Source organism: Mesoplodon densirostris, chromosome 1, assembly GCF_025265405.1.
Source record: "Mesoplodon densirostris isolate mMesDen1 chromosome 1, mMesDen1 primary haplotype, whole genome shotgun sequence".
In the NCBI taxonomy this organism is placed as follows: Eukaryota; Metazoa; Chordata; class Mammalia; order Artiodactyla; family Ziphiidae; genus Mesoplodon; species Mesoplodon densirostris.
The window spans coordinates 175,711,232-175,738,621 of NC_082661.1; the positions used below are offsets into that span (position 1 = coordinate 175,711,232).

Genomic DNA, 27,390 nt, shown 5'->3' on the forward strand with positions numbered 1-27,390 from the left:
CATGAGATGTCTGGTACATACTAGACACTCAATAAGTGCAACTCCCTTTTGCTGGTTGAGAGAGCAGCCACCATGTTTGCATTTCTGGGCTCTGCCCAACGGGGACGTGGTCCTAGTTGGTGTACACCACCTGCTCTTCAACGTAGAGAAGAGTTAAATATCTTCTAGGAAAGGGCTGTGGGTTCACTTCCTTACTATACAGTGCTCTATAATATCCATTCCAGCTCCTAATTGTTTTTTCTGAGTACAAATAAAGGTGTCAAAATCTATACATCCAAAACTAGAGTTTCTAGAGGAGAAAAGGGCCTGTTAGAACTTCAAGAGAACAGTATGAGGCAACAGGAGAGCAGTTTCAAACAAAGAGCAAGAGAAGGAGAGCATTAGAGAAGATAAATACTGGTTCTTAGCTAATCAGCTGCACTTTTACTCAGGCTGAAAGACATGCAACTAAAGAGCAAAAGAAAATAAACACCAGAGTTTAGAACATGTTAACATGGTTTTTTTTTCTGTAAGATAAAGTACAGCCAGAAAAGACCTGAAATGAGAACTGGCAGCAACTCTTTCACGGTGTTCATTGAGTTCACCAACATCACTCGGTGCTCCTGGTGAGTCAGTTCCTGCTGCCTCTCATCAATCATCTTGGCCATCTTAGTCATTCCTGGGGCACAGGGAATAAATTGTGCAGAGTGAGCAGTGAAACAATCCGGAGTCTGGCTTTCTGAGCCTAAATCCATTATGAATTACTGTGAAAGTCCAAACTGACTGTCCACTCATTTAAACAACAGATACTATCACTGAACTCTAGCATTTATGACATAGAATTTTTCAGGACAGTTCTAAATTAATGCAACTTTATTCTTCTCATTAAAAGCAATTTATTAAATATAAATCCTAAATGTGACATAATTTTCACACATTTGACATAAATACATTCACAAATATTTTTTACATGTTGCAATTAGTAAATATATATTTGAAAAAAATTCACAAGTGGGGGAAAAAATACTTTGCCTGGCTACCATACCAGCTTTCATGCCATGTACCTGGCCACTGAGCCTATGTGTATAAGAATCTCATGTGAGCCTAGTATAGGCACACCTCAAAGATACTGCGGATTCAGTTCCAGACCACTGCAATAAAGTGAATATCATAATAAAACGAGTCACAGGCATGTTTTGGTTTCCCAGTGCATATAAAAGTTATGTCTACACTATACTGTAGTCTATTAAGTGCACAATAGTACTGTCTAAAAAAACAATGTACATACCTTAATTTAAAAATACTTTATGCTAAAAAAATGCCAACTATCATCTAAGCCTTCAATGAATCATAATCTTTTCAGTAGTAACATCAAAGATCAGTGATCACAGATCACCATAACAATATAATAATAATGAAAACTATTTGAAATATTGTGAGAATTACCAAAATGTGACACAGAGACATGAAGTGAAAAAATGCTGTTGGAAAAATGGCACCAATAGACTTGCTTGAGACAGGGTTGCCACAAACCTTCAATTTGTAAGAACGTAGTTATGTGTGAAGCACAAGAAAGTGAAGCAAGGTGCATCTGGGCTAAGAAACTAGCGGCTGAAAAAAATCTTAAGAATTACAATAATGTGTTTTGTTTTCATCTTTAAATTTTTCTGTACTTTCCAATTTATCCAAAATGAGGATGTATCACTTTTATAATTAGAAACAAATAAAAATAATTATGGGGGCTTCCCTGGTGGCGCAGTGGTTAAGAATCTGCCTGCCAATGCAGGGGACACGGGCTTGATCCTTGGTCTGGGAAGATCCCACATGCCACGGAGCAACTAAGCCTGTGTGCCACAACTACTGAGCCTGCGCTCTGGAGCTCGTGTGCCACAACTACTGAAGCCCGTGCGCCTAGAGCCCATGCTCTGCAACAAGAGAAACCACTGCAGTGAGAAGCCTGCCCACTGCAATGAAGAGTAGCCCCGCTCGCCGCAACTAAAAGCCCACGCACAGCAATGCAGCCAAAAATAAATAAATACAATAAATTTAAAAAATAATAATAATAATAATTATGGTGATGACAGCATTTGAAAGCATCTGGTGTTCTGGAGTTAGCATGCTAGCATTTTTTGTTTACTTTGGTTATTATTCAAGGGTACTATGTGATTCTCTAACACTTTGGTTTTCAAACTGCTCTTAGAATTTCTTCAGCAGGTTCACAGATCGTCAAGAAGCATCCAAAGGGAGATGGAAAGGGTGGGGCTGCCTCTGCTTCATCCAGAGTAGCTCCATTTCTGTCTTTTATATGTTGGGATTCTGCAAATATTTTTTTTCATTATTTCATTAGATTTTTTTATTGAAGTATAGCTGATTTACAATATTAGTTTCAGGTATACAGCATAGTGATTCAGTATTTTACAGATTATACTCCATTAAAAGTTATTACAAGGTAATGGCTGTAATTCCCTGCTATACAATATATCCTTGTTGCTTGTCTATTTTATTTTATTTTTTAATTGGAGTATAGTTGCTTTACACTGCTGTGTCAGTTTCTGCTGTACAGCAAAGTGAATCAGCCATACATATACATATATTCCCTCTTTTTTGGATTTTCTTCCCATTTAGGTCACCAGAGAGCACCAAGTTCCCTGTGCTATACAGTAGGTTCTCATTAGTTATCTATTTTATACATAGTAGTATATATATGTCAATCCCAATCTCCCAATTCATCTGCATAAGATTTCATTTGAAGAAATAAAATTTCTTCAGAGTGCTAGGAGAAAGTTTAAAGGGTACTGCTCTAAAGCCATTTCCCAGCAATTTTCAATGACAGCTCAGAGAAATTCTAAACTGCCATAAGTTTACAGGATGACTGCACTGAAACCTCAAGAAAATACATTTTATGTAAGACAAAAGAATTTTATAAGATAATATGTGATTCTTAATACTAACAAATTAAACATCTGATATGTCTTATCATTGGTCTCATTCATACTTTAAGGAGCCTCAAGTTCATGTTATATGTCTATAACACCAAAAGCTGGTATCTGTTCATGTATTTTGAATACTGAATTCTCAGATGACTACACAATCAGAGATTTAGCCACAGAAGTTCTTCTCTCCTTCTAGGTCTGATTATATTATGCAGCCTTGGGCAAGGGCATGAATCCATAATAGTAAGCAGGCTAATTAGCAAGCTAAGAGGTCACAGAGAGCTACAGGCCAGCTGGCAGACAGTGAAGGAATGCTGTATAATGTGGAATGAAGAGGTCAGGATTCAGGGTGGCCTTAAGCACTGCAGTAATAGGAAATTATTTCCTACATTCTCCAGCAACATTTGCAATGTCTAGTTTAGTTCATTAGACAGGACCAGGATCTGTAGAAAGCAGATTCAGCTTTCAGAGACAATGATATCTCTTCAGGAGAAGCACAGAGTCAGCTCCATCAACAAAGTAGAGACAACTAAAAGTTCAATGCATCATTACCTATCTTCCACAAAAAAAGTAGGGAGGAGTACCCCTTTCCTCTTGATCAAACATGGACAATCCATAAAAAATTCTGTTATAAAAGTAGGATATGACTAACCTGGTCCAAGATTCTTTGTGTAAGTGACCAAATCTTCCATAGTTTCCACCACCTCTGCCACTGTAAGATATTCCAAAATTCCTTTGCAAACTCTAATAATTTTACGAACCTGAAAATGTATTTCATAGTATTCAGTCAATTGAGTAAACGATAAGTAGAAAACACAATAATTCAGATGTGTAGCTAGTCAACATTTTGTCATCCTAAACAATCCTCAATCCTCCATTATTATCTTTTAAGGCTGGGCTTTTTGTCTGGAAGAGGTCTGCATGGGCCTCAGGTTGTCTACCTCAGCCTCGTCGAAGGTGAGGAGCAGGTCTGATGTGCCGGAGAGGATGCCCCTTGATCCATCAATTAGATAATCTCGAGCAGGCACTGAGTAAGGGTCTGACTGAAGCATCTGGGCTGCCTGGACAAGCTTGGTGCAAGCATTCTCCACCCTGTGGGGAGGAACATGGAGTTAACTCACTGGCAGAACCAAGCAGAAGAATATCACATGCAAATGCAAAGAATGTAAATGGACATAAATTCACATTTTTTTCCTATATGGAAAATAGCCAAGACCAATTTATAATAGAACCTAAGTTTCCAGCTTTTAAAATGTACAACTAAGGGCAGCACATTCTTTCAATCACTGCACTAAGCCCTTGTTCTTCATTATTTCCTGGCAACAAAAAATAATGAGAAAAAGTTTTGGACCTTTTACTTTAGGTTGCTATATCTCTGTAACTCCTTTGTTTCCTTCCTGTTCACCCTACATACACTGCCATTAAAAGACACTTACACAAAGAACTGATATCCCTGACAACAGTTTCAGATTCAACATCGGAAATAAAATACCAAAGCACTGTGTTAAGTGAAATTTAATAATCAGACAAACCAAAGAAATAGGAGGAAACACAAAGCAAAAGTATGAGGTAATGCATAAATTTTTCTTTCATCTAGCCAAATGGATTTGTTTGACAAACTGGACAGTTTGAATACAACCCTATAAAACTATGCTGTTAATTAAAATGTCACTGGCATTAACAACTGAATCAGTTAGTAATAGTTTAATATAATATAGTTTAATAACACAGATAACCTGATCAGCCAAAGGTGTCTTTTCGGGGGGGGGGGGGGGGGCGCGGCGGGTCATTTAAAAAAGGAACCCGAAATGCATAAAGCAAGTATTCTTCTTGACCCTCTTGTACTACTAAAATGTATCCATTCATTCAATTATTCTTCTGTACAGAGTTGAAAAGGACCTAACAGATCATTTCCTCATATTCAGTAAATCCATTATGTTATCACTGAGTAACTTACAGGCAACAAATTACTTCAAGTTAAAATATTTAGCCAAAATTACACATTCCTATTTGAAAACACAGAAAATGTCCCATGCAAATAAAAGCCCACTTCACAGCGAGTTATATCAAATGAAATAATATAAAAACTCAACAAGTATAACACAGTCTTGCACTGTTAAAAAACAGAATTAAACCAACATATCAATTTCAACTACATAAAAAGCATTGGGCTATGGACATTATAGGTATGTATATAAAGATGCAAAAAACACTGTTCTAACTCTCAAGAAGCATACTTTGGTAATTCACAAACTTCAGAGCCATAAGGAAGCACATAATAAATATCAGCAAAGAGCAAGACCTCACTGGCGTGGCTTTTGATCAGTCTTAGATGACTGGTTATTTTCTGTTCCTTTTAAATTAAAATTAAAATTTAATTTGAAATTACATAATATATATATAAACCTATACATATGACAAAATCATATACACATATATAAAACCCTAAGGCATACAGTGAAAATTTTTCTTCCCTCCACTATCTCCTAGGCATTCAAATTCCATCTACTTGCAGCCAGTGTTATGTGTTTCCTCTGTATTCTTCAAAATAAAGACACTTTACGCACAAAGAAACAAAAACATAGGCTTCCACCATTTTTACACGAATAGGATCATACTATGCATACTCTCTGCATTCTGATTTTTTCACTTAATTTAACTTGGAGATGTTCTAGTAGAAGTACCCAAAGAGCCTCCTCATTGTTTTATACAGCTACATAACTAGTCCCTAATTTATTAGCCTGCTGCAATGAATCACCTTGAATAAACATTTTCTGGGGGGCTGTGCTGCATAGTTTGTGGGATCTTAGTTTCCCGACCAGGGATTGAACCCGGGCCCCGGCAGTGAAAGCCCCAAGTCCTAACCACTGGACCACCAGGAAATTCCCAATAAATATCTTTTTTTTTTTTTTTTTTTTGCGGTACGCGGGCCTCTCACTGTTGTGACCTCTCCCGTTGCGGAGCACAGTCTCCGGACGCGCAGGCTCAGCTGCCATGGCTCACAGGCCCAGCCGCTCCGTGGCATGTGGGATCTTCCCAGACCGGGGCACGAACCCGTGTCCCCTGCATCAGCAGGCGGACTCCCAGCCACTGCGCCACCAGGGAAGCCCAATAAATATCATTTTTGAATGTGTATGCCTGTAGGATACTATCTAGAAATGGAACTGCTGAGTCATAGGTATGGACATTAAAAATTTTGACAAACGTTGCCATATTGCCATCCACAGCAGTTATCAATTTACACTCCCACCACAGTGGATGACACAGTGGATCTGTTTCCTCAGAGATTCAACAACTCAATGTATAATCAGACTTATGTATCTTTACCAATATGATAGACCAAAATTGATTTCAATATAGTTTGAGGTGAAAGTTATATAATATACAATTAGTAATTTTAAAGGGTATAATTTTCTGTGTGCTTGAAAAGAATGAGTTTGCTCTAATTTTTAGGTGAAATATTTCACATATTCCATCAGCTCAAGCTTGTTAATTGTGCTGTTCAAATCTTCTATATCCTTGCTGATTTTTTTGGTCCGTTTTATCTATCAATTACTGAGTGATAAAATCTTGCACCATAACAACAGATTTGTCCATATCCCCTTGCAACTCTGTTTTTGTTTTATATATATTGAGGCTAACTTATTAGGTACATATAAATTTACAATTATTATATCTTTCTTGTACTCTGAACCTATTTATCATTATGTGATACCTCTCTATATCTCCAATAATGTTTGTTGCTGATATTAATATTGTAAACCAGCTTTCTTTGACTATTTTATTTGACTGGTATATAACTTTCTAACTCTCAGTATCCTTATATTTTAGATGTGTCTTTATAACTACATATATACATATAAGTACACAGTTTTAATCCAGGTTAGCAACTTTTAACTTAATAACTTAGCTCATTTAAATTTATTATTATTGATATATTTGGGGGGGCGGATTGAGAGTCTTTTTCTATATTTTTCTTATTCCCTTTACTATTTTATAAGTCATATACTTTATGTTTTATTACTTTTGTGGTTCATTAAATAGTTTAGCATGCATACTTGGCATGGTAACAATATAAAATGAGTCACTAAGGACTTCGCTGGTGGCACAGTGGTTAAGAACCTGCCTGCCAATGCAGGGGACACGGGTTTGAGCCCTGGTCCGGGAAGATCCCACATGCCGTGGAGCAACTAAGCCCATGCACCATGACTACTGAGCCTACGCTCTAGAGTTGGCGTGCCACAACTACTGAATCCCACACGCCTAGAGCCTGTGCTCCACAACAAGAGAAGCCACCACAATGAGAAGCCCACACACTGCAATGAAGAGTAGCATCCCCTCGCCACAACTAGAGAAAGCCCATGCACAGCAACAAAGACCCAACGCAGCCAAAAATAAATTAATTAACTTTTAAAATAAATAAATAAAATAAAGAGTCAATAATTTTACTTCCTCCCCAAACAACAGAATGATCTTAACATACTTAATTCCCAATCACCCCTTTCCTGACCTTTATGCTATTGTTTTCAAGTTTTGTTTCATGTTTATGTTATTGTTTTCAGGTACAAAATGCTGTATCTTTTATTTTCAACTTTTAAATCTTGTTAGGCATTACATTATTGTATAAGTCAAAGTTTGTTTATATTTACCAACAAACTGTCCAATATGTTGGCTAATCATTCCCTCTTGTATCTCAGGCCTTATACCTGGAATCATCTGACTATTGTCTGAAGGACATTCTTTAGCATTTCCTCTAGTAAGAGTCTGCTGGTGACAAAATGTATCCATTTTGGCTGGTTTGAAAATGCCTATTTTGTCCTCATCCTTCAAAGACTACTTCAGTAGTACAGAATTCTGGTTGACAATTATTTTATCAGCACATTGAAGGTATTACCTCACTATAATTTGACAACAGAATCAGAAAGAGATGTAACAGAAGCAGAGGTTGGAGTGATGCGGGCTATAAGCCAAGGAATTCAGACAGCTTCTAGTGGCTGGAAAAGGCAAAGAAATGGATCCATTCCTAGAATCTCCAGAAGGAACACAACTCTGCTAACTCATTCTGGGCTTCAGACCTCCAGAATTGTAAGATAAAACATTTGTATTGTGTTTGTTACAAAAGTAATATGACAGTGGCATCCAATTGAAATTCACCAGGCATACAAAAAGGCATGAAAATACCACCCATAACAAAGAGGAGAAAACAGTCATTCAAAACCAACCTAGAAATGACACAGAGGACAGAATTAGTAGACAAGAACATTAAAATAGTTCCTATAACTGTATTCTATATGTTCAAAAGCTAAAGGAAAGATTGAGTAGATAAATGAAAGATATAAAAAATACGGAAATAGAACAACTAGAGATACAAAAATACACTGAATAGATTACTAGCAGATAAGATATTGCATGAAGAAGATTATTGAAACTGAAGTGCTAGCAATGAAAATTACCTAAAGTGGGAGAAAACACAACTTAAAAGAAAATGAACAGAGCATCAGTGAGCTGTGGCACAGCTCCAAGCAGCCTAATATGTGTGCAGTTGAAGTCCCCAAAGGACAGAAAAGGGGACAGAAACAAATATTTGAAGAAATAATGGCCACCATTTTTATAAACTTAATTAAAACTATAAAGCCCCAAGTCCAAAAAGCTCAATAAAACCCAAGCACGAAAAATATCAAGGGAATTACAACAAGGTACATCATAATGAAGTTGCTTAAAACCAATAATGAAGAGAAAATATTAAAAGCAGCCAGAGAAAAATGAGACACTTTATATTACAGAGGAACAAAGATAAGAGTAACAACAGACTTCTCACTGGAAACAATGCAACCCAGAGAACAGTAGAGCAAAGTACTGAAGAACTTTGAGTAGACCCAAAGAAAATACTTCAAAAATTAGGGCAAAATAAAGACTTTTTCAGCTATGTAAAGGTTAAAAGAATTCATCACCCAGCAGATCTGAGATATAAGAAAGGTTAAAGGAAGTCCTTCAGGAAGAAAGAAAATTATACCAGATAGAAGTTTGGATTTACAGAAACAAATGAAGAGCACAAAATGGTAAATATGTGCATCAATATATAAACACATTTTTTCTTATTATTTAAATCTTTAAAAGATAACTGACTGACTAAAGCAAGAACTTTTTTAAAACACAAAGTTAATAAAAAGTAAATCTGATTCGGCTGACTAGTTAGACAATGAGAACTGGTTTTGCCAATGACTGTGGCAGATGTTTTCCACAAATTAAATGAGCTAAATTTACAGGGAAACATATTTAAAATGTGTATATAACACACAACAGGGCAGAAAACACATGCTTTGCAACTAAACTTATGATTTTAAAATATTTAAATGAAAACTTTAAAATATTCAAGGTATTCAAAAATATTCAAGTGTTTCAAAAGTCTTTTAGGGATGTCAGCCACTTATTGAAGACCACTAGTTGAAGAGCACTGGCCTCCTGCTTCAAGGTATTTTTTTACAGCCATTCCCTCTAGTGAAACCTCTCTCTCTCTCTCTCTCTCTCTCTCTCTCTCTCTCTCTCTCTCCCGTCTTTTGCTTGACTAACCCCTACTTATTCTTTTAGGTGCCATTTTAAAATGACTGTTCCTTCATGAAACCATCCTATAAATCTATAAGTACCTTTCTTATGTGCTCCCATGAGACATAAACCCTCCCAGTTTTGTTTTCGCTATCTCCCACAAGAGTGTAAGTTCAGCAAGGTCAAGGACCCTGTATATCCTATATTCACAGAGTAGAATCCCTGACACATAATAAATGCTCAATAAACATTTATTGAATGAATGGATGGATTTTCACCAAGTACAGGAGATCGTGAAACCATCTGGCCATAGAAATCATTAACTTTAAAAGGTCACAAACTTAATTTTATTTCCAGGTAACATGAACCTTGATGAAATTATAGCAAACAAACATAAGCACCACAGAATGCAACTATCACACAACACCTATTTGAAAGGATACAGTTACTGCACAAGTGTTTCAAATTTTGAAAAAGCAAAAAATAAATGAAAGGAACAACCATCATGGAGAAAGGAAACAAGAAAAAAAAAAGATAAAATGGAAAAGCTTTACAGGAATCAATTTGATTCTCCACTAATGGTTCCCTTGTGTGGTAAAATGATAGGGCCAAAACAGACACTACACCCTTTCCTTTTACCTACAATGAGACATCTGATCTGTACATTAAAATTTAATGGCATTCATAAAGTCAAACAAATCCCACCATGACTAACCAGTAGGCAGGAACAGGAAAGAGTCTGTCTTGTCTGTGGAAAATGAGATTTTATTTAAACATTCAAGCTGCCTGGCTTCTTAAAGTGATCTTCTACTTTTTAATACAAATCTGAATTTTTAAAAAGCATTTTAGAGGATGACAGTAGGGAAAAGGTCCATTTCCTAAATAATTATAAATCTTGACTATATACTAATAATATTGATTTAGCTACTTTAAATCAATCAACTAGCACATTTTAAGGCTTCTCCCTGCCTCTGAGTCTTCAACCTAAATTAATAGGAAGCTCTTATGCTTTAGATCAATGGACCAATGACAGCCTCACAGGACCCACTCATAACCCTCTAATCCATTCTTCACAGAATTACGACATGATATAAGCCCATACAATTTAAGAGATGGAAAGGAAAACTACTCAGTTCCATGTGATTTCAATTATCACTAATCAAGACGCTTTAACTTATGCTGAATTTTTTATTTAAGAAAAATAAAAGGAAAACAGATCTAGAGATTATAAAGATTCACTGCCACAAGACATTTTTAAAGGTTCTTCTAGACTGCATCCAGAAGTGAGAATCTTAAATTCCTTTAGTTTATTTCTTCCATATATTTGTTCATTTAACATACTGAAGACCTACTACATGCTACACAAGTCCTAGAACTAGATTTGTGGGGGGTGGGGGTGGGCACACTGCGCGGCTTGCGGGATCTTAGTCCCCCGACCAGGGATTGAACCCAGGCCTACAGCAGTGAAAGTGCCGAGTCCTAACCACTGGACCACCAGGGAACTCCCTAGACATTTTTTTGTGTGTGTGTGGTACACGGGCCTCTCACTGTTGTGGCCTCTCCTGTTGCGGAGCACAGGCTCCGGACGCGCAGGCTCAGCGGCCATGGCCCACAGGCCCAGCCGCTCCACGGCATGTGGGATCCTCCCAGACCGGGGCACGAACCCATGTCCCCTGCATCGGCAGGCGGACTCTCAACCACTGCGCCACCAGGGAAGCCCCCTAGTCTTTTTTTTTAAGTCCCTACTTTTAAGGGGTTACCACCTTGGTAGGACAAGACATACATATAAACAAATACAAATTAGTATTTAAAAGTATGCCCAGCACATGCTGAGGGGACACAAAAGTGGAAGTAGTCATTTTTACCTAAGAGATTAGGACAATTGTGATAGAGAAGGTGAGGACGACACTGCTTCTGCCCTCAGAAGTTCAGCACTACTTATAATGATGATTCTCCTCACAGCATCTCTGAGTTGTTTTTCCAATGGAATAACATTCTCTCCGCTCCCCCCACCTCTCTCTCTCTCTCTCTCTCTCTCTCTCACACACACACACACACACACACACACATGAACACACGCATGCACGCACACAGTCGAGAGTCCTTTCTGTGAACAATAACATGCATTTGCAATAGACCTGGTTTGACTAGGGAGGGCAGTTCACTATCACAAAGGACAGGCAACTTGCTCACCCTGAAGCCAAACAATCTCAATCGGCTTCTGTCAAAATCAGTTATCATATCCCAGCTCACTGATTTAGATGAGGAAGGGAGAGAGACAGCTTTGGACAAAATAATATAGGCAGACCTTGGAGATATTGAGGGTTTGGTTCCAGCCCACAGAAATAAAGCAAATATCACAATAAAGTGAGAAACACAAATGTTTTGTGTGCATATAAACACATATATGTTATGTCTACACTCCACTGCAGTCTATAAATGTTATGCATATAAAAGTTATGTTTGCACTCTACTGTAAATATATAAAAGTTATGTTTATACTCCACTGTAGTCTATTAAACATGCAATAGCATTATGCCTAAGAAAAACAATGTATATACCTTAATTTTAAAATACTTTATTGCTAAAAAATGCTGACCATCATCTGACAGTGTAGGGTTCCCACAAACCTTCAATTTGTGAAAAATGCAGTATCTGCAAAGCACAATAAAGTTAAGTGCAATGAAACAAGGTATGCCTCCTTAAAGGAGAGAGTCTGATGGGCCTATTTAGACATATACTGCTGCATAACTTTAAATCAAAAAGCTCTCTAGAACATTCAACAAGTTAAACTTTCACCCCACCCCCAAAAAACATGTTGGAGTGGGGTGGTAGAAACTACCCCATACCAAATTCACTGTTTTAATAAAACCTGACCTTAGACAGTATAGCCATTTAGGTTATAAACACTATCACAAAAAAAATGCATTCTGCTTACTAAAGACTGCAGTGCTATGGAGCAGAACACCTGAAAATCTGACATCACGGAAGTCAGGTTACCCTGGAGCACATCCAAGGAAGCAGGTGTTTACATCTTGGGACCTGTCCTTTCAAGAGAGAGAGCTGGTCAGACCACAAGCATATCCAATCACAAAAAGCACAGACAACACTTGGTAGATAGGAAGGAAACAGGTGGGAGGAAGAAAGAACACAGTCAGCTGGTGGGTGAGGCTTTCCGCCACTGTGGCCATGGCACCCAGCATGTCCACTTCCAACCAGGCTGGCCCTGGCATAATTATCTGGCAGGCAAAATCGACTGGCCGGGCTATTCCTGCTGTCTTCTTAACCCATGTTGAGACTCTCCTTCCCTTCCTATCTGAGCAGGGTCTCTGAGAGATCAAGAAAGGCCCAGATTACTTCCAAGTTTGCGAAGCCCATCATATTTAAAAATGAAGAAATGCCAAAACAGGGTCATAAACATGGTGGTATATTTAAGTCTTTACATTGAATAATTTTAATTGCGTGATAAACATCTTCTTTTAAGAATCCCTCTCTTCCTCTATGACTACATATATCATTTGAAGAAAATATTGAAGTCCAGGCCCTTCATAAATATAAGGCCTGGGTGAGAGGCCAGAGGTTGGGGATAAGGGGCAGGCCCTCAAACACTCTGCTTTCCCACATTTAGAACCTAACTGCAGATCAGTAAAAATAACTGCTGATGACTCAAAGATTCTCCCTTCACTATGTATTCAAGCATTTAAACTGTTAACTTGAAGAATGAGCTCTAATGAAATTCCAGGTATTAGCAACTGATAATGCAGTCTTTCTCTTATCCCTCAAATAGGAAGTATGGCCTCTATAATCAAGCCATTCCATCCTCGTATCTTTTTGTGCATATACCTATGATTTTAAAACTGATAATAATACATGTAAAGATTTCAAAAGACTCAGGGAGATGTGTGAAAATAAAGTATTCTTTTATATACTAGCCATTTGGCACTCATTTTACTTTAAAATAGCAAAAAGCAGAGTCATTCCGTGGCTTCCCAGTACCAGCCAATACGCTTTGCTCCTGGCACTGCCATTTTGAGAAAGGTCAAGGAGTCTTGGCCATGAGTCATTCAGAAACCTGAGTGAAGGCTACAAGCAGTTACAGTTTTTAGGAGGGAGTTAGGAACACTGAGTACAATGACAGACTTTAATCTAGTTCAAGTAGCAAGTGCCCAGCACCAACTCACCCCTGTGTATACTGCGTGGTAACACTATAACATGCTGTTCCAACCCTGTGCTCCTAGATTTAAAGATCCTACAGGCCTCATCCACAAATTATTCCTTTCCCTGACCTAACTCAGTGACAGTACTGGACACTGCATGTGTACACCCAAAACTAAAATTAAAAACCACAGTGAGTCATATTGAAAACATTCAAAACCCTTTAACAGCAACACCACACTCTTTTTGCTCAAACATGTACATGGAGATAACAAAGCTAAAACACACATAAACATCAAAGGCTCACTAAATTCTTTTATTTCATATGAGATTAGGAGGGTATGTCGCCAGTTTCAACTTCCCTTCAAACAAAACAGGATTCTGCCAGAGCCCAGAGATAACTGAAAGGGAAGCAGCATGTCGGGGATGGGAAGGTTCGAAGTGTCACTGCTGCCCAAGCTACATCTTCCTCAAGTTTTGCTGGCAGCTTATTTAAAAGGCAGAGTATGAGTCACAACCTTTGAATCCTTTAAAGCCTGAATGACTAGTCCTAGTCTTTCTCCCCACCTTCTTTCCCCCCTTGTTCAAAGCTAGCATCTGTGAAGGGAGAAGAGATTCTGATCCTGCAAGGTTCAATCAAGAACTCTGCTACCTACAGGTCTATCAGCTCCTCTGGTCCTTCCTCCAACTCATGCTGCGGTTACAGCAGAAACAGATAAACATATAAGCAAGTGCATCTTACAGATACTAGTAGTTTTCAAATGTATGTTGATGCTGTTGTGATGAATAAAATAAAAATCTATTTTAAAACATTACAAATTCATTGTGACTTTTATTCGTATACATTCTTAATCAACTATTAATAAAGAGTCTCACTATTATTATTTGAAGGTCCTTATGCTGAAAAAAGTTGACAATCACTGTTCTACAGCAGAATGTAATGAATGAGCTAGAGGTGTAAATACCTAAACACAAAGTGAAGTGGAATAGACACACAATAAGAGAATATTTTTACTTATGAAGAAAACTGACAAAAACTAGGATGTGGTTTAAAAAAAAAAAAGAACAAAATCTGGAGATAAAAGTCAACAGTAGGCTAAACATCAGTCAGCAATCATCCTAAAAAAAGATAATAACGAAACAATTAACAGAATTTAGGATCCAAGAGAATCATAAGCTTGTAACCACTTATAATATTGCTTTGAAATATATAAAGTTAAAACTGACAATTATGAGGAAAATGGACAAATCTACAATTATTACAGATTTCAACAGACCTCAATCATAAACAGTTTATGATTTATAGTAAGACTATAAAAGTCTGATCAATAATACTTATATGTTGACCTAATTGATAAAAAGAGAACCCTATACCCAAGCAGAAGAGAATACACTTTCTTTTTAAGCACACACAGTACACTTACCAACACTGACCACTTATGTCACAGAATAATTTCGAAGAATTGATCACATACCAACCAAGACTTCTGGGCACAAAGCAATTAAATTAGAAATATAACAATTAAAAGATATAAGCATACCTCGTTTTATTGCACTTCACTTCACTGCACTTAGCAGATACTGTGTTTTTTACAAATTAGAAGGTTTGTGGCCCCTGTGTTGAGCAAGACTACGGGCATCGTTTTCCCAACATCATTTGCTCACTTCATGTCTCTGTGTCACATTTTGGTAATTCTCACAATATTTCAAAATATTTCATTGTTATGATATTTTGTCATGGTAATCTGTGATGTTATTACTGTAATTGTTTTGGCATTTTTTTAGCAATAAAATATTTTTAAATTAAGGTATGTACATTGTTTTTTTAGACATATGCTATTGCACACTTAACAGACTACAGTGTAGTATAAACAACTTTTATATGCACTGGGAAACCAAAAAATTCATGTGACTTGTTTTATTGCGAATATTGTGGTAATCTGGAACTGAACACGCAACATCTCTGAAGTATGCCTGTAGTAAAAAGAATCTTTAAATGTACTACTAAATAATGCACATGGGTAAGAGGAATTCACATCAAAATTACAAAATATTTAGGGCTGAACAACTATTAAAGTACCTATACAGCCGTTTCTAAACTTGTAATCAGAGCAAAGTTGAGAGCCCAAAATATTATATTTATTTAAAAACAAGAAATACTAAACATAAAGATAGAAATATTGAAAATAAGATTCAAATAATAAACTTAACAAAATAAATAATGAACCTAAGAACAGAATTTAATGAAATACATCTTTGGGGAAAAAACTAATAAAACATAAGTCTCCCATAAGAGTGATAAGAAAAAAAAAAGGCAGAAATAGATAATACTGAACAAAAAAGGATAGAGGAAATGCATAATTTCTTAGAAAAGAATCAGATTATCAGAGTTGACTCAAAATGAATTTAAAACCTGAATTAGATAATAAAAGGAATCTGAAAGAGTAATCAAATTTCTTCCTCTAAAGGACACCAGACCCAGAAAAAGTTTTAGATGCAAGTTTTGCCCAACTTTCAAGAACAGACAATCCTTTTCTTATATAAAATGTTTCAAAGACTAGAAATCTTGTTTTATGAAACTAAAATAACCTTGATAACAGAATAAGAAACAAAATAAGAAAATTATAGATCAAGACCCCTCATGAACACAGAAGCAAAATCTTTTTAAAATATTAAAGTTGAATTTAGCATTGTATTTTCTTTTCTAAATCACTACTACATAGGGTTTATCTTAGAAATGCATAGATGGGGGAACTCGACGCTTTGACTGCCAGGGCCCGGGGTTCGATCCCTGGTCGGGGAATTAAGATCCCGCAAGCTGTGCAGTGTGGCCGAAAAAAAAGAAAGAAAGAAAGAAAGAAATGCATAGACAGTTCATCATCAGAAAAGTTGATACTTATGGAGTAGACCAGTGATCATCTTACAGAGGGAAGGATAAAAACTGCATGATTATCTCAACAGATACAGAAAAAGTATTAAATAAAAACAAGCCATCAGATTTTTTTAACAAGGTCTTACTACAGGAGACAATAAATGAGAAGAAATTTTTCTATGAAAAAGCTTAAAAAGTAACTGAGTTTATTTTGAGAAAATGAGAAAAAAAGATTGAGAAGCTCAAAAAGAAAGCTAATTTTCACCAAATATCTTTTTTTTTTCAGGTACTTTCACATACATTATCTCACTCATTTAAGCCTCACAATAACTATTACATTATGAGAAGAGATTCTTACAAGGAAGGGTGAGAAAGAGTCTTAGCATACTGGACTGAGTACAAGCCTGGGTGTCAGTTTAGGGTTTGACTCTTACCTCTGCCATTTATGTACTAGGTAACTTTCAACAAGTTACTGTGAACTTCTGACTCTCAGCTTCCTCATCTGCAAGACGAGGTGCATTAAAAAACACAGTATAGGGCTTCCCTGGTGGCGCAGTGGTTGAGACTCCGCCTGCCGATGCAGAGGACACGGGTTCGTGCACCGGTCTGGGAATATCCTACATGCCGCGGAGCGGCTGGGCCCGTGAGCCATGACCGCTGAGCCTGCGCATCCGGAGCCATGGACGCTGAGCCTGCGCATCCGGAGCTCCGCAACGGGAGAGGCCACAACAGTGAGAGGCCCACATACAGAAAAAAAAAATATTCTGGCCACTTTCACCAAAAAGAGTGTTTGAAAATTCAAATTTCATCACTAATTATTCTGAGTGTTCAAGATCAAAAGCAAAGAAAAAAGCTAAATATGAGGGCTTATGATCTAAAAACATGACACTACTACTTTAAGTCAAAAGAAATCTAAATTAAGTGTAAGCACGTTTAAATTCTTTTCAAATTTCTTCTTTGTACATGAATATCAGTTAAGGTAAAATTGTACAAATACAGACCATAATTGTGCTTACCTAATAAAGTTTAAGGGTTAAAACATGGCAATTTCCTAGGAAATATGATTAATGGCAATCATGTAGATTGCCACTACATACACCCTTTCACAAAGTATTTTAGGAACATTCTTTTATTTGATAGGCTTAGACATTACAATATGTTTCAAAAATAGTCCAAACTGGTGAATCAATCCAAGTTTTGATGATTTCAAGCAGACTGTTCAGAGCAGCACTGAGACAGAGTGGCGACACTTCACAGTTCTAAAATGAAACTATTTGCCTGCCAACAGACAAAGCGCTTTATGCCCTTTTTAAGGAGTTCATACCAGGAGACCACCTCACAAGTGACACCTTTTGATACATTCAGATACTGAACACCCCTGGATATGGGCCAAGAACTGCCTTCCTTATCCATTTCTGCTCCTTTGCAGAAATAAGAATGAAATTCCACTGTATACTGCAATAGCAGTTTTTCCGAGGCTAAGAAAATAGTTTGCCACGAACATTTTTTACCTATTAAGAAATCAGCTTGCAGCAAATCCCTGCTGACAGGAAATGAATCTGGTCAGTTTGACACACAGCTTACTCTCCTTCACTAGCACCTATTATTCATCCTGTATTGGCTATGACTCTTCCTGAAAACCTTCATCTTGTCATTCCAGTTACTGCTCAAGAACCGCAAAGCTTCCCTACCACCCAATTCCAAATTCCTCTGCCTGGCTTTCAAGGGCTTCATCACCTGACCCAACTACCTAAGCTTAGTTCCTACCACCCCCACCATGACTGTTCCTCTCCTCAAAGTCCCCATGACTGACTCATGCTGCTCATTCCACCTGGAGTATTTTCCTTTCTTCCCACACCTGTCCCCACTTCCAGTACTTTCCTTTTTCTCTACATCTGTCCTCCCAAGTCCCACTTCCTACATGAGCCTCTTTCTACTATTCCTACCTATAATGATAGCACTCCTTCTCTGAATTCCTATTATAAAGTCAGTCTGTTTTACAGCTCTTCAATTTGAAATTTCTTAAAGCACTTTCTTAAAAATCTCTCTGTAGCAGCAGTTCACCTTAGTGCCTCCATGATACACAGAAGAATAAAACTCTCAATATATGACCTACCCCTTTGGGTGTACCTGCGATTATGCACAATTTCCAGCCACAACAGCGATATTTCCACTAATTTCTCCTGCACTAAAGAAAGCACAATAAAAAGCCAGTGAATATATTATATTTCAATAAAAGTTAAAAGGAAAAAACCAAAACCTAGTGAGTGGGAATGAGAGGAAAGTTATTATATATGTGATCTTGAATATGCTCAACTTACTCTTTTTTTTCCTTAAATAAAGCGTTTGCAAACTTTGGCACTTTATTACTATTAATAAATAACTTGTAATACATCTTACAAGTGATCATTCATAATAAGAACGATTAAAAACTGCTATTCTATGTAGCACTTAGCATGCTAGACACATAGAAAGCAATCAATAAATATTCTATTAACCAATTAGTGTGTCTAGCCCATTAATCAATCGCACATAACTATTACAGCTGCTGCAGCTGCCTGATGATAATGATTGATGACGATGACGCAAAGTACAAACACAAAGAACAGTAGCTGAATCTCCTGCTGACAGTCTCTAAAGGAACAAATGACTTCTTACAGGGCGAGTCTAACCACTATTTTAACAGTACAGCATGACTGTGGCACTCCTGAAGATCACAGCAGTTTCTGTGGCAATCATAACGCAACCTTACACCTCTTGTGCAACACTGTGGCTATTAATGCAATCTGGTAAAATTAGTAAATTGTAAACTCTATTTGCCAGTGCAATCAGGGATCAGATAACTTTTGCTCCACCCAAGAGAAAGCCTTCCTGTGACAATGCAAATCTTGTTCTATATTAAAATGGCCCTCACTTTTACAGTAAGGAATTGCCCAAGCACTGGAGTCCTTCATCAACAGTTACAACCCGAATGTAAGATCTTTAACTGATATTAAACCATTCTCCAACATTCCAACATGCCCTTAATTGCCAGTCACACAAATAGACTATGATTTGATTTTGAGAGCCCCCCCAAATCCTGAAAATGTCAAAAATTCTGAAAATGACATATCCTTCCCTGAAAAATCTCTAAATCTACATCAGATTGCTTATGTATAAGTCCATCTATAGATCAACAGTCTTCTGTTTTCTCTAGCCCTGACATTCTAACATTCTAGGAGTAGAGATTGATCCAAGAATAAATTTTTTAACTTATGTTTTAGCGTTGTCAAAGCAGACACTATTTAGAAGTCCTTGTCAAAGCAGCGACAGCAGAAGCATCAGTCTGTCATGCCCTGGAAACTTCCAAACATCAACCAAACAGCCCAAAAGAATGTCCTACTCAACAGTTCCAAGGATGTCATTAATTGCTTCCATCTGTTTCCCTCTCTGTCCCTTCCCCATCCTAGTAAAGTTATTTTTTACTTCATTTTGCATTCTAAAGAAAAGCATAAAGAGCCCTCATGTTTTAAACTGCAGAATACTTATTTGTCCCCCAAATTTGTTTGATAACCACAGCCATATTGTTTTTGTACTCCAGGCTATTTTCAGGTAACATTTCAGAGTGTGGCATATTAAGTCGTGTACTTTTTAAACACTGCTCAGTAAATATTTCAGTTGGTCATAACACAATGTTTTTCCCTGACTCCTCAAGGTGACCAGGGTTCTCCCTGCATGGCATGATAAAGGTTAAAACCTCTGAATGGTTTCATATCCATTAATGATCCTTACCTAAATCAGTGGTTTCATTAAACATTGCATAATCATGACTTTCTAATTCTGTCATTTATTCCACTTTTATTGGTTAGAATTTACCCCATCAACTAGAGCTATTAGGTTACTGTGAAATAAAGTATGCCCAAGAGAGAAAGGATAGTTACAATTTTTTTTTCTTGTGATGAGAACTTTTAACATTTACTCTCAGCAGGGCTTCCCTGGTGGCGCAGTGGTTGAGAGTCCGCCTGCCGATGCAGGGGACACAGGCTCGTGCCCTGGTCCGGGAGGATCCCACATGCCGCGGAGCGGCTGGGCCCGTGAGCCATGGCCGCTGAGCCTGCGCGTCCGGAGCCTGGGCTCCGTGGTGGGAAAGGCCACGGCAGTGAGAGGCCCACGTACCACAAAAAAAAAAAAAAAAAAATTAACCATTTTATTTTATTTTATTTTATTTTTTTTGCGGTACAGGGGCCTCTCACTGCCGTGGCCTCTCCCGTTGCGGAGCACGGGCTCCGGACGCGCAGGCTCAGTGGCCATGGCTCACGGGCCCAGCCGCTCCGCGGCATGTGGGATCCTCCCGGACCGGGGCACGAGCCTGTGTCCCCTGCATCGGCAGGCGGACTCTCAACCACTGCGCCACCAGGGAAGCAAAAATTAACCATTTTAAAATGAAATATTCTCATTCCTTTTTATTACTGATTAATATTCCAATTGATGACTATACCATGATCATTTTTATCCATTCTACTATAGATAGACCAGTGGTATCATCATGAACAATGTTGATATCAGTATTCTTGTATATGGATCCTAGTGTACATGGCATAAGTTTCTTTAGGGAACATACTGGGAGGCAGAGAAATTGCCTATCTTCCACTTTACTAATGCTCAACTGTTTCCCAACGTGGCTGCACCAATTTACATTGCCAGCAGCAGTGTCCCAATCGCTCCACATCCACACCAACAACTGATATTATCAGACTTCTTAATTTAGGAGCTTATAATAGAACAATTTGCAGTTCTCTGATGACTACTGAGATAGAGCACCTTCTCACAGGTTTACTGGCCATTTGGATTTCTACTCTTTTGAAGTGCCTATTCAAATTCTTTGCTCTTGTTTTTTAAAACTGAATAGACTTATCTCTTTCTTATTGACTTGTAGAGGTTCTACTTTTTTTTTTTTTTTGTCTTATGCATCAGGCTTCACTTTTACCTAGGACGTGACTGCCATAAAAAACAAAGTCATTAATCAAAGACAACATAATCAAGAACCTGAGAAGCTTTAACTAATCAGAAGTTAGTATCTCTGCTTACTTTACATAGGATAGGCCAAAATGTCTAGAAATTATTTGTAGGAGTATTAAGTGATATGTAAATATAACTTAAATTTAAAACGCTACTGAAATATGTAACAAAACACTTTTTTTTTTTTTAAGTTTGTATCCACTGTTATCTCCAAGCAAAGGTATTTAGTACACAATCCAGATTCATGCATGCTAAGGTCAGAATGTTTCTGAATCCTTTCCATTCTGAAAAACAAAATTCAAAAGTCATAGTTTGATTAAAAATTATGTCAAAAATGCCTAACACCAATTAATAAAATCAACAGTAGGAAATTTGACTGCTGAAAAATGAAAAATTAAAATTTCAACTGTAAACAGAGCTTTATATTTTTTTAAAAAAATTGCTCCTACAGTCAGTATTTTTCCTTTCCTAACAAGAGGATTATTCTGCTTAGCAATAGAAGAATGTTTTAATTACTTACTTAATAAATGCTGGTGGCATATCTCTCTTCAAAATCTGATCCTCAGTGGTTTGAACAGTCTCTTTTCCAACCTACAGGGAAAAAAGATTCACAATTCAAATTTAAATTATCAGACTTTTAAAACTACTATTTAAACATATTTGAAACACATACATTACACATACTCTATCACTGAAAATGATAGATTTGAAGAAAATTTCTGGATTTTTTGAAATTATCAAGATTGCTCCCACATATGCTTCCATAATACACTTGTATAACAATCTAGAGTGCAAACATAATGTATTAACCCTGTTCCAGAGTAATTAATTTGAAGGCATCATTGAGCACAGTGAGAAAAAAAAAATTCATCATTGAGAATATATATGTTTGTGTGTATTTATGTTTAATGACAAACTGCTACATCTCTGAAAGAGTACATGAAGTACATGAATCCAGTTAGGTAAGCTAAAATGTCTATTCAGAAAAAAATTGACATTACTGGAACTGGGAAAATATGTGAAACAATAACTCTGAAACTAGAAACCAAACATATGAAAGTACACAACTTAACTAGTAATCAACATGATGTTTTCCCTAATCATAGAGCAAATTAAAAGAAATAATATATAATGCTAAATGTTGCAATAGAATAGTTTTACACCCTGCTGGTAGCAATGTAAACTGGTATATTCTCTTTGGAAAATCATTTGCTAGTATGTGTTAACAGATAAAAACGTCCTATCTAGGAATTCCACTTATGAGAATACACCCTATAAGCAATAATACCAAGTGTGGTAATCACAATATTTACAAAAATATTCACTATCATGTTAGTTAAAAAAGCAAAAACAGGGGCCTCCCTGGTGGCGCAAGTGGTTGAGAGTCCGCCTGCCGATGCAGGGGATACGGGTTCGTGCCCCGGTCTGGGAGGATCCCATATGCCGCGGAGCGGCTGGGCCCGTGAGCCATGGCCACTGAGCCTGCGCGTCCGGAGCCTGCGCGTCCGGAGCCTGTGCTCCGCAACGGGGGAGGCCACAACAGTGAGAGGCCCGCATACCGCAAAAAAAAAAAAAAAAAAAAAAGCAAAAACATTTTCAAAATAACTTACCAACAATGAGGAACAGTTAAGTAAATTAAGATATATCTTTAGACTTAGTACTACAGGGCCATTAAAACAATGGTTATAAAGACTCAGCACTATGGGAAAGTGTTTATGACATTATACTTCGTTTAAACGGAGGAATAAAAAATAATAAATACATTATGATTACAACAAACCCAAAACTCATTATGTACAAGGCAAAATACTGAAAGAATATAAAACAAAATGTGTTTATTAATGCTTGCAAAATTTTGAGTGAATTTGTATCTGTATTTCCTGTTTTCTAATTTTCTGAAATGTGTATATATAATTTTTGTAATTTAAAATGCAATATTAAAATGTTACTCTTGGTTATTTAAGTGTAATTCTTTCCTACCTAAAAATTTTATTAATTATCTGTCATTTTATATAAATCTTCCCCAAAAGTAATGGCAAAAAATTTTTAAAACATATCAAAATACTGCCACACTAACCGGATTGTGTGCATGTACACATGTATTTATTATACCACAAACGGTATATATACATACTCACTTTCTTTAAAATCATTCCTATGTAGGGCTTGGATGTCAATTTTTCTTTAACTATATCATATATTACAAAGTACTCTAAAAGAAGTAAACTTTAATATAAGGAATAGTGAAATTCACTCTTTTATCAATATAAAGCTATTTAGGAATATTAAATCATAAATATAAACCACATTTTAATGCAGAAATCTGTGAAATTTTTAAAACCCAGAATGGAAAGTATCTCAATCCTATTATTTAACCATTTAACTTTTATTGAGTTTAAAGAAGAAAAACGAGTTTTAAAAATTCCTAAATGCACAGTAAAGCAGCTAAAGCAAATAACACAATAAACTATTCTCAGGGAATACCAGTCAGGCATGAGTTAATAAATACAAGTTTTTTCTCTCAAGTTAATAGCTCAGAAAAAAGCAAGACACATATACCACTGTGTAATATCCAGTGCTTTTGTAGACAATGGACTGTCTGTATCATAATAAAACCCTTTCAAATCAGCAGCTGGTTCTCTAGAGTTTCTCAGATCAAAACATGACAGAATATTTCCAGATGTATTGTTCACCATAGTTTCTAACAAAAATCAGCCATTCAGAAAGCTGTGGGCCATGACTTCATGAAGGAAAAGATGAAGTGCAGCAACAGTCACTCGTTCATACTAAGCATAAAGGGTCTAGAAGGATATCCACACTTAAAGCAGTGGCAATTCCTTTTATTTTACACACCACGTGTACATATATAGAGAGACCCAAAGAGAGACAGGGGCAGAGAGAAAGAGAGAGAGAGTGAGCAAGCCAGGCGAGTGGGGAAGAGTTCCTCTTATATCTCCTTTAGAAAGTATTCAGTTATTCAGTGTTATTAAACATTTACTGAATGCAACTACATATGCCAGTCACTGTTCCAGGTACTCTAGACAGAACGGGAGTAAAAATAAGTTTCCTTCCCTCATGGAAGTTATATTCCAGTGGGAGTAGACAGAGAGAGAGCATACAAGTAAATAAATAAATGAATAAACAAAATCATTCCAGGTAATAGTAAAGATGATGCTATAAAGAGTATGGGGTAGGAGTAGAGGGGGCCTACTTTAAAAAGAGTGGACAGGGCTTCCCTGGGGGCACAATGGTTAAGAATCTACTTATCAGGGCAGGGGACACGGGTTTGAGCCCTGGTCCAGGAAGATCCCACGTGCCGCAGAGCAACTAAGCCCGTGTGCCACAACTACTGAGCCTGCACTCTAGAACCCATGAGCCACAACTACTGAGCCCATGTGCCACAACTACTGAAGCCCGCACTCCTAGAGCCCATGCTCCACAACAAGAGAAGCCACCACAATGAGAAGCCCACCCACTGCAACCGAGTAGCCCCCGCTCGCCACAACTAGAAAAAGCCCATTGCACAGCAACAAAGACGCAATGTAGCCAAAGATAAAAATAAAATAAAATTTTTTTAAAACTCAATAGTGATAAAACAAACAATCCAATAAAAAAAAAAAAAAAACAGTGGACAAAGAAGTAACATTGGAGCTGAGATTTTGAAGCTGAAAAGGAACCACTCATGCAAGAGCTGGGAAAGAACAATCAAAAGGGAGAAGCAAGAAAAAGGCCCAAAGGCAGGGAAGTTTGGGTATACTAAAGGAGCCTTAAGGAGGCCAGAGTGGCTGAAGCTCAGTGAGGGCGGGGAGGTGTGGTGATGAGGTTGGGTAAGAAGGCAAGGGTCATATCACAAAAGAGCCTTTTAGGCCAAGTTAAGGTGTTTGGAATCTTTCCTAAGTACAACAGGAAGCAGGAGTGCTAAACAAGAGACTGACATGATTTTTTTTTTAAAGGTCATTTTGCCTGTTATAAGAAGTGATCTTAACAAGCAAGGAGAAGCAGAGTGACCAGTTAGGAAGCTACTGTAGTCATCCAGGGGAATGATGGTAGTGACTTAAAACAAGATGCGAAAAGTGGACATGGAGAATTAGTTCTTTTGGAGGAACAGCTAATGGGACTTGCTCTTGGAATGGGTGAAGTAGGGGTTGGGGAGTGGACTGACGGAAAGAAAAATTTTAAATAACACATAGGTCAATTAAGTAAAATGTCTTCAAAAGCAGCAATGCTAAAAGGCTGATGTATAGCAAAGACTTAACATGAAAGGATAAAACAATCATGAGTAAACCAGGCAAAACCACTGAAACTGTTTTTCAATAGCAACTATTCTGACCCCAGTAGAGGTAATTACTAAAGAATGAATTCTATTTAACTATTTTAGGTTTCTTTTGTAAAGGTAGGGGGTAGGTGAGGAAACAGAAATAGACAATAAAAACATACTCAAGGGCTACTTTTTTTTTTTTTTTTTTTGTGGTATGCAGGCCTCTCACTGTTGTGGCCTCTCCCGTTGCGGAGCACAGGCTCCAGACGCGCAGGCTCAGCGGCCATGGCTCACGGGCCCAGCCGCTACATGGCATGTGGGATGTGGGATCTTCCCAGACCGGGGCACGAACCCGTGTCCCCTGCATCGGCAGGCGAACTCTCAACTACTGCACCACCAGGGAAGCCCAAGGGCTACTTATTTTAAAACTTTTTTTTTTTTTTTTTTTTTTTTTTTTTTGCGGTATGTGGGCCTCTCATTGTTGTGGCCTCTCCCGTTGCGAAGCACAGGCTCCGGACGCGCAGGCTCAGCAGCCATGGCTCACGGGCCCAGCCGCTCCGCGGCATGTGGGATCTTCCCAGACCGGGGCATGAACCCGTGTCCCCTGCATCGGCAGGCGGACTCTCAACCACTGCACCACCAGGGAAGCCCTAAAACTATTTTTAAGTATTTAAGTGATGGGCACTAAATCTGATTTATTATTCTAAGCTGCATTCATAACTGCAGTGATAGTATCCATAGTCACTTTGATCTTCAATACACTCAGCCTATAATTAGGTTACACACAATGAATGGTCCTGTTTTTAAGGCATAACACATAAAACGTGACTATGTAGAATGAATGCCATTTTTACTTGGGGAATTGATTTTTGGCAATGCTGTCCAACAGAACTTTCTGTTACGATGGAAATGTTCTATTTAATTTGTGCTATCCAATATAGTAGCCATTAGCCACTTGTGGCTACTGAGCACTTGAAATATGGCTAGTGCAACTGAAGAACTGAATTATTACTTTTATTTAATTTTAATTAATTTTCATCTTTTTTATTAACACTTTTTTAAACAGCCATTTTAGGTTTACAGCAAAATTGAGAAGATACAGAGATTTCCCATATACTCCCCGCCCCCATACCAACAGCCTCCCCCATTATCAATGCCCCCCACCAGAGTGGTACATTTGTTACAACTGATGAACCTACCATTGACACATCATAATCACCCCCAAATTCATAGTTTACATTACATTCCACTCTTGGTGTTGCACATTCTATGGGTTTGGACACATGTACAATGACAGGTATCCGTGATCATGGTATGACACAGGGTTTTGCCCTAAAAATCCTGTGCTCTGCCTATTCAGCCCTCCACCCCAAACCTCTGAAAACCACTGATCTTTTTACTGTTTCCATAGTTTCGCCTTTTCCTGAACATCATATAGTTAGAATCATACAGTATATAGCCTTTTCAGGTTGTCTTCTTTCATTTAATTTGAATTTAAATTCCACACGTGCTACAATACTGGACAGCTCAGGTCTATGGGACTTGCACTGTCTCCTAAAACTGGTCTTCCTGCCTCCAGACTTCCTTCTCCTAATTCACTCTTCACATGGCTGCTAGATTAACCTTGATTTTTACCTTTGCTACATGGTGTC

At 37.6% G+C, this 27,390-nt stretch overlaps 1 protein-coding gene across 2 annotated transcripts in view; it reads right to left on the reverse strand.

Annotated features, from left to right (window-relative positions):
* The window catches only part of VCL (vinculin), a 92,435-nt gene that overhangs the window by 41,753 nt on the left and 23,292 nt on the right, over nt 1-27,390 (reverse strand). For both annotated transcript variants that reach the window (XM_060111654.1, XM_060111656.1), the window contains exons 2-5: nt 22,001-22,071; nt 3,854-4,004; nt 3,565-3,673; nt 536-658 (exon numbers count right to left, since the gene is read on the reverse strand). In XM_060111654.1, coding sequence (XP_059967637.1) covers nt 536-658; nt 3,565-3,673; nt 3,854-4,004; nt 22,001-22,071 — 454 coding nt within the window. The remainder of the gene's footprint in view (nt 1-535; nt 659-3,564; nt 3,674-3,853; nt 4,005-22,000; nt 22,072-27,390) is intronic.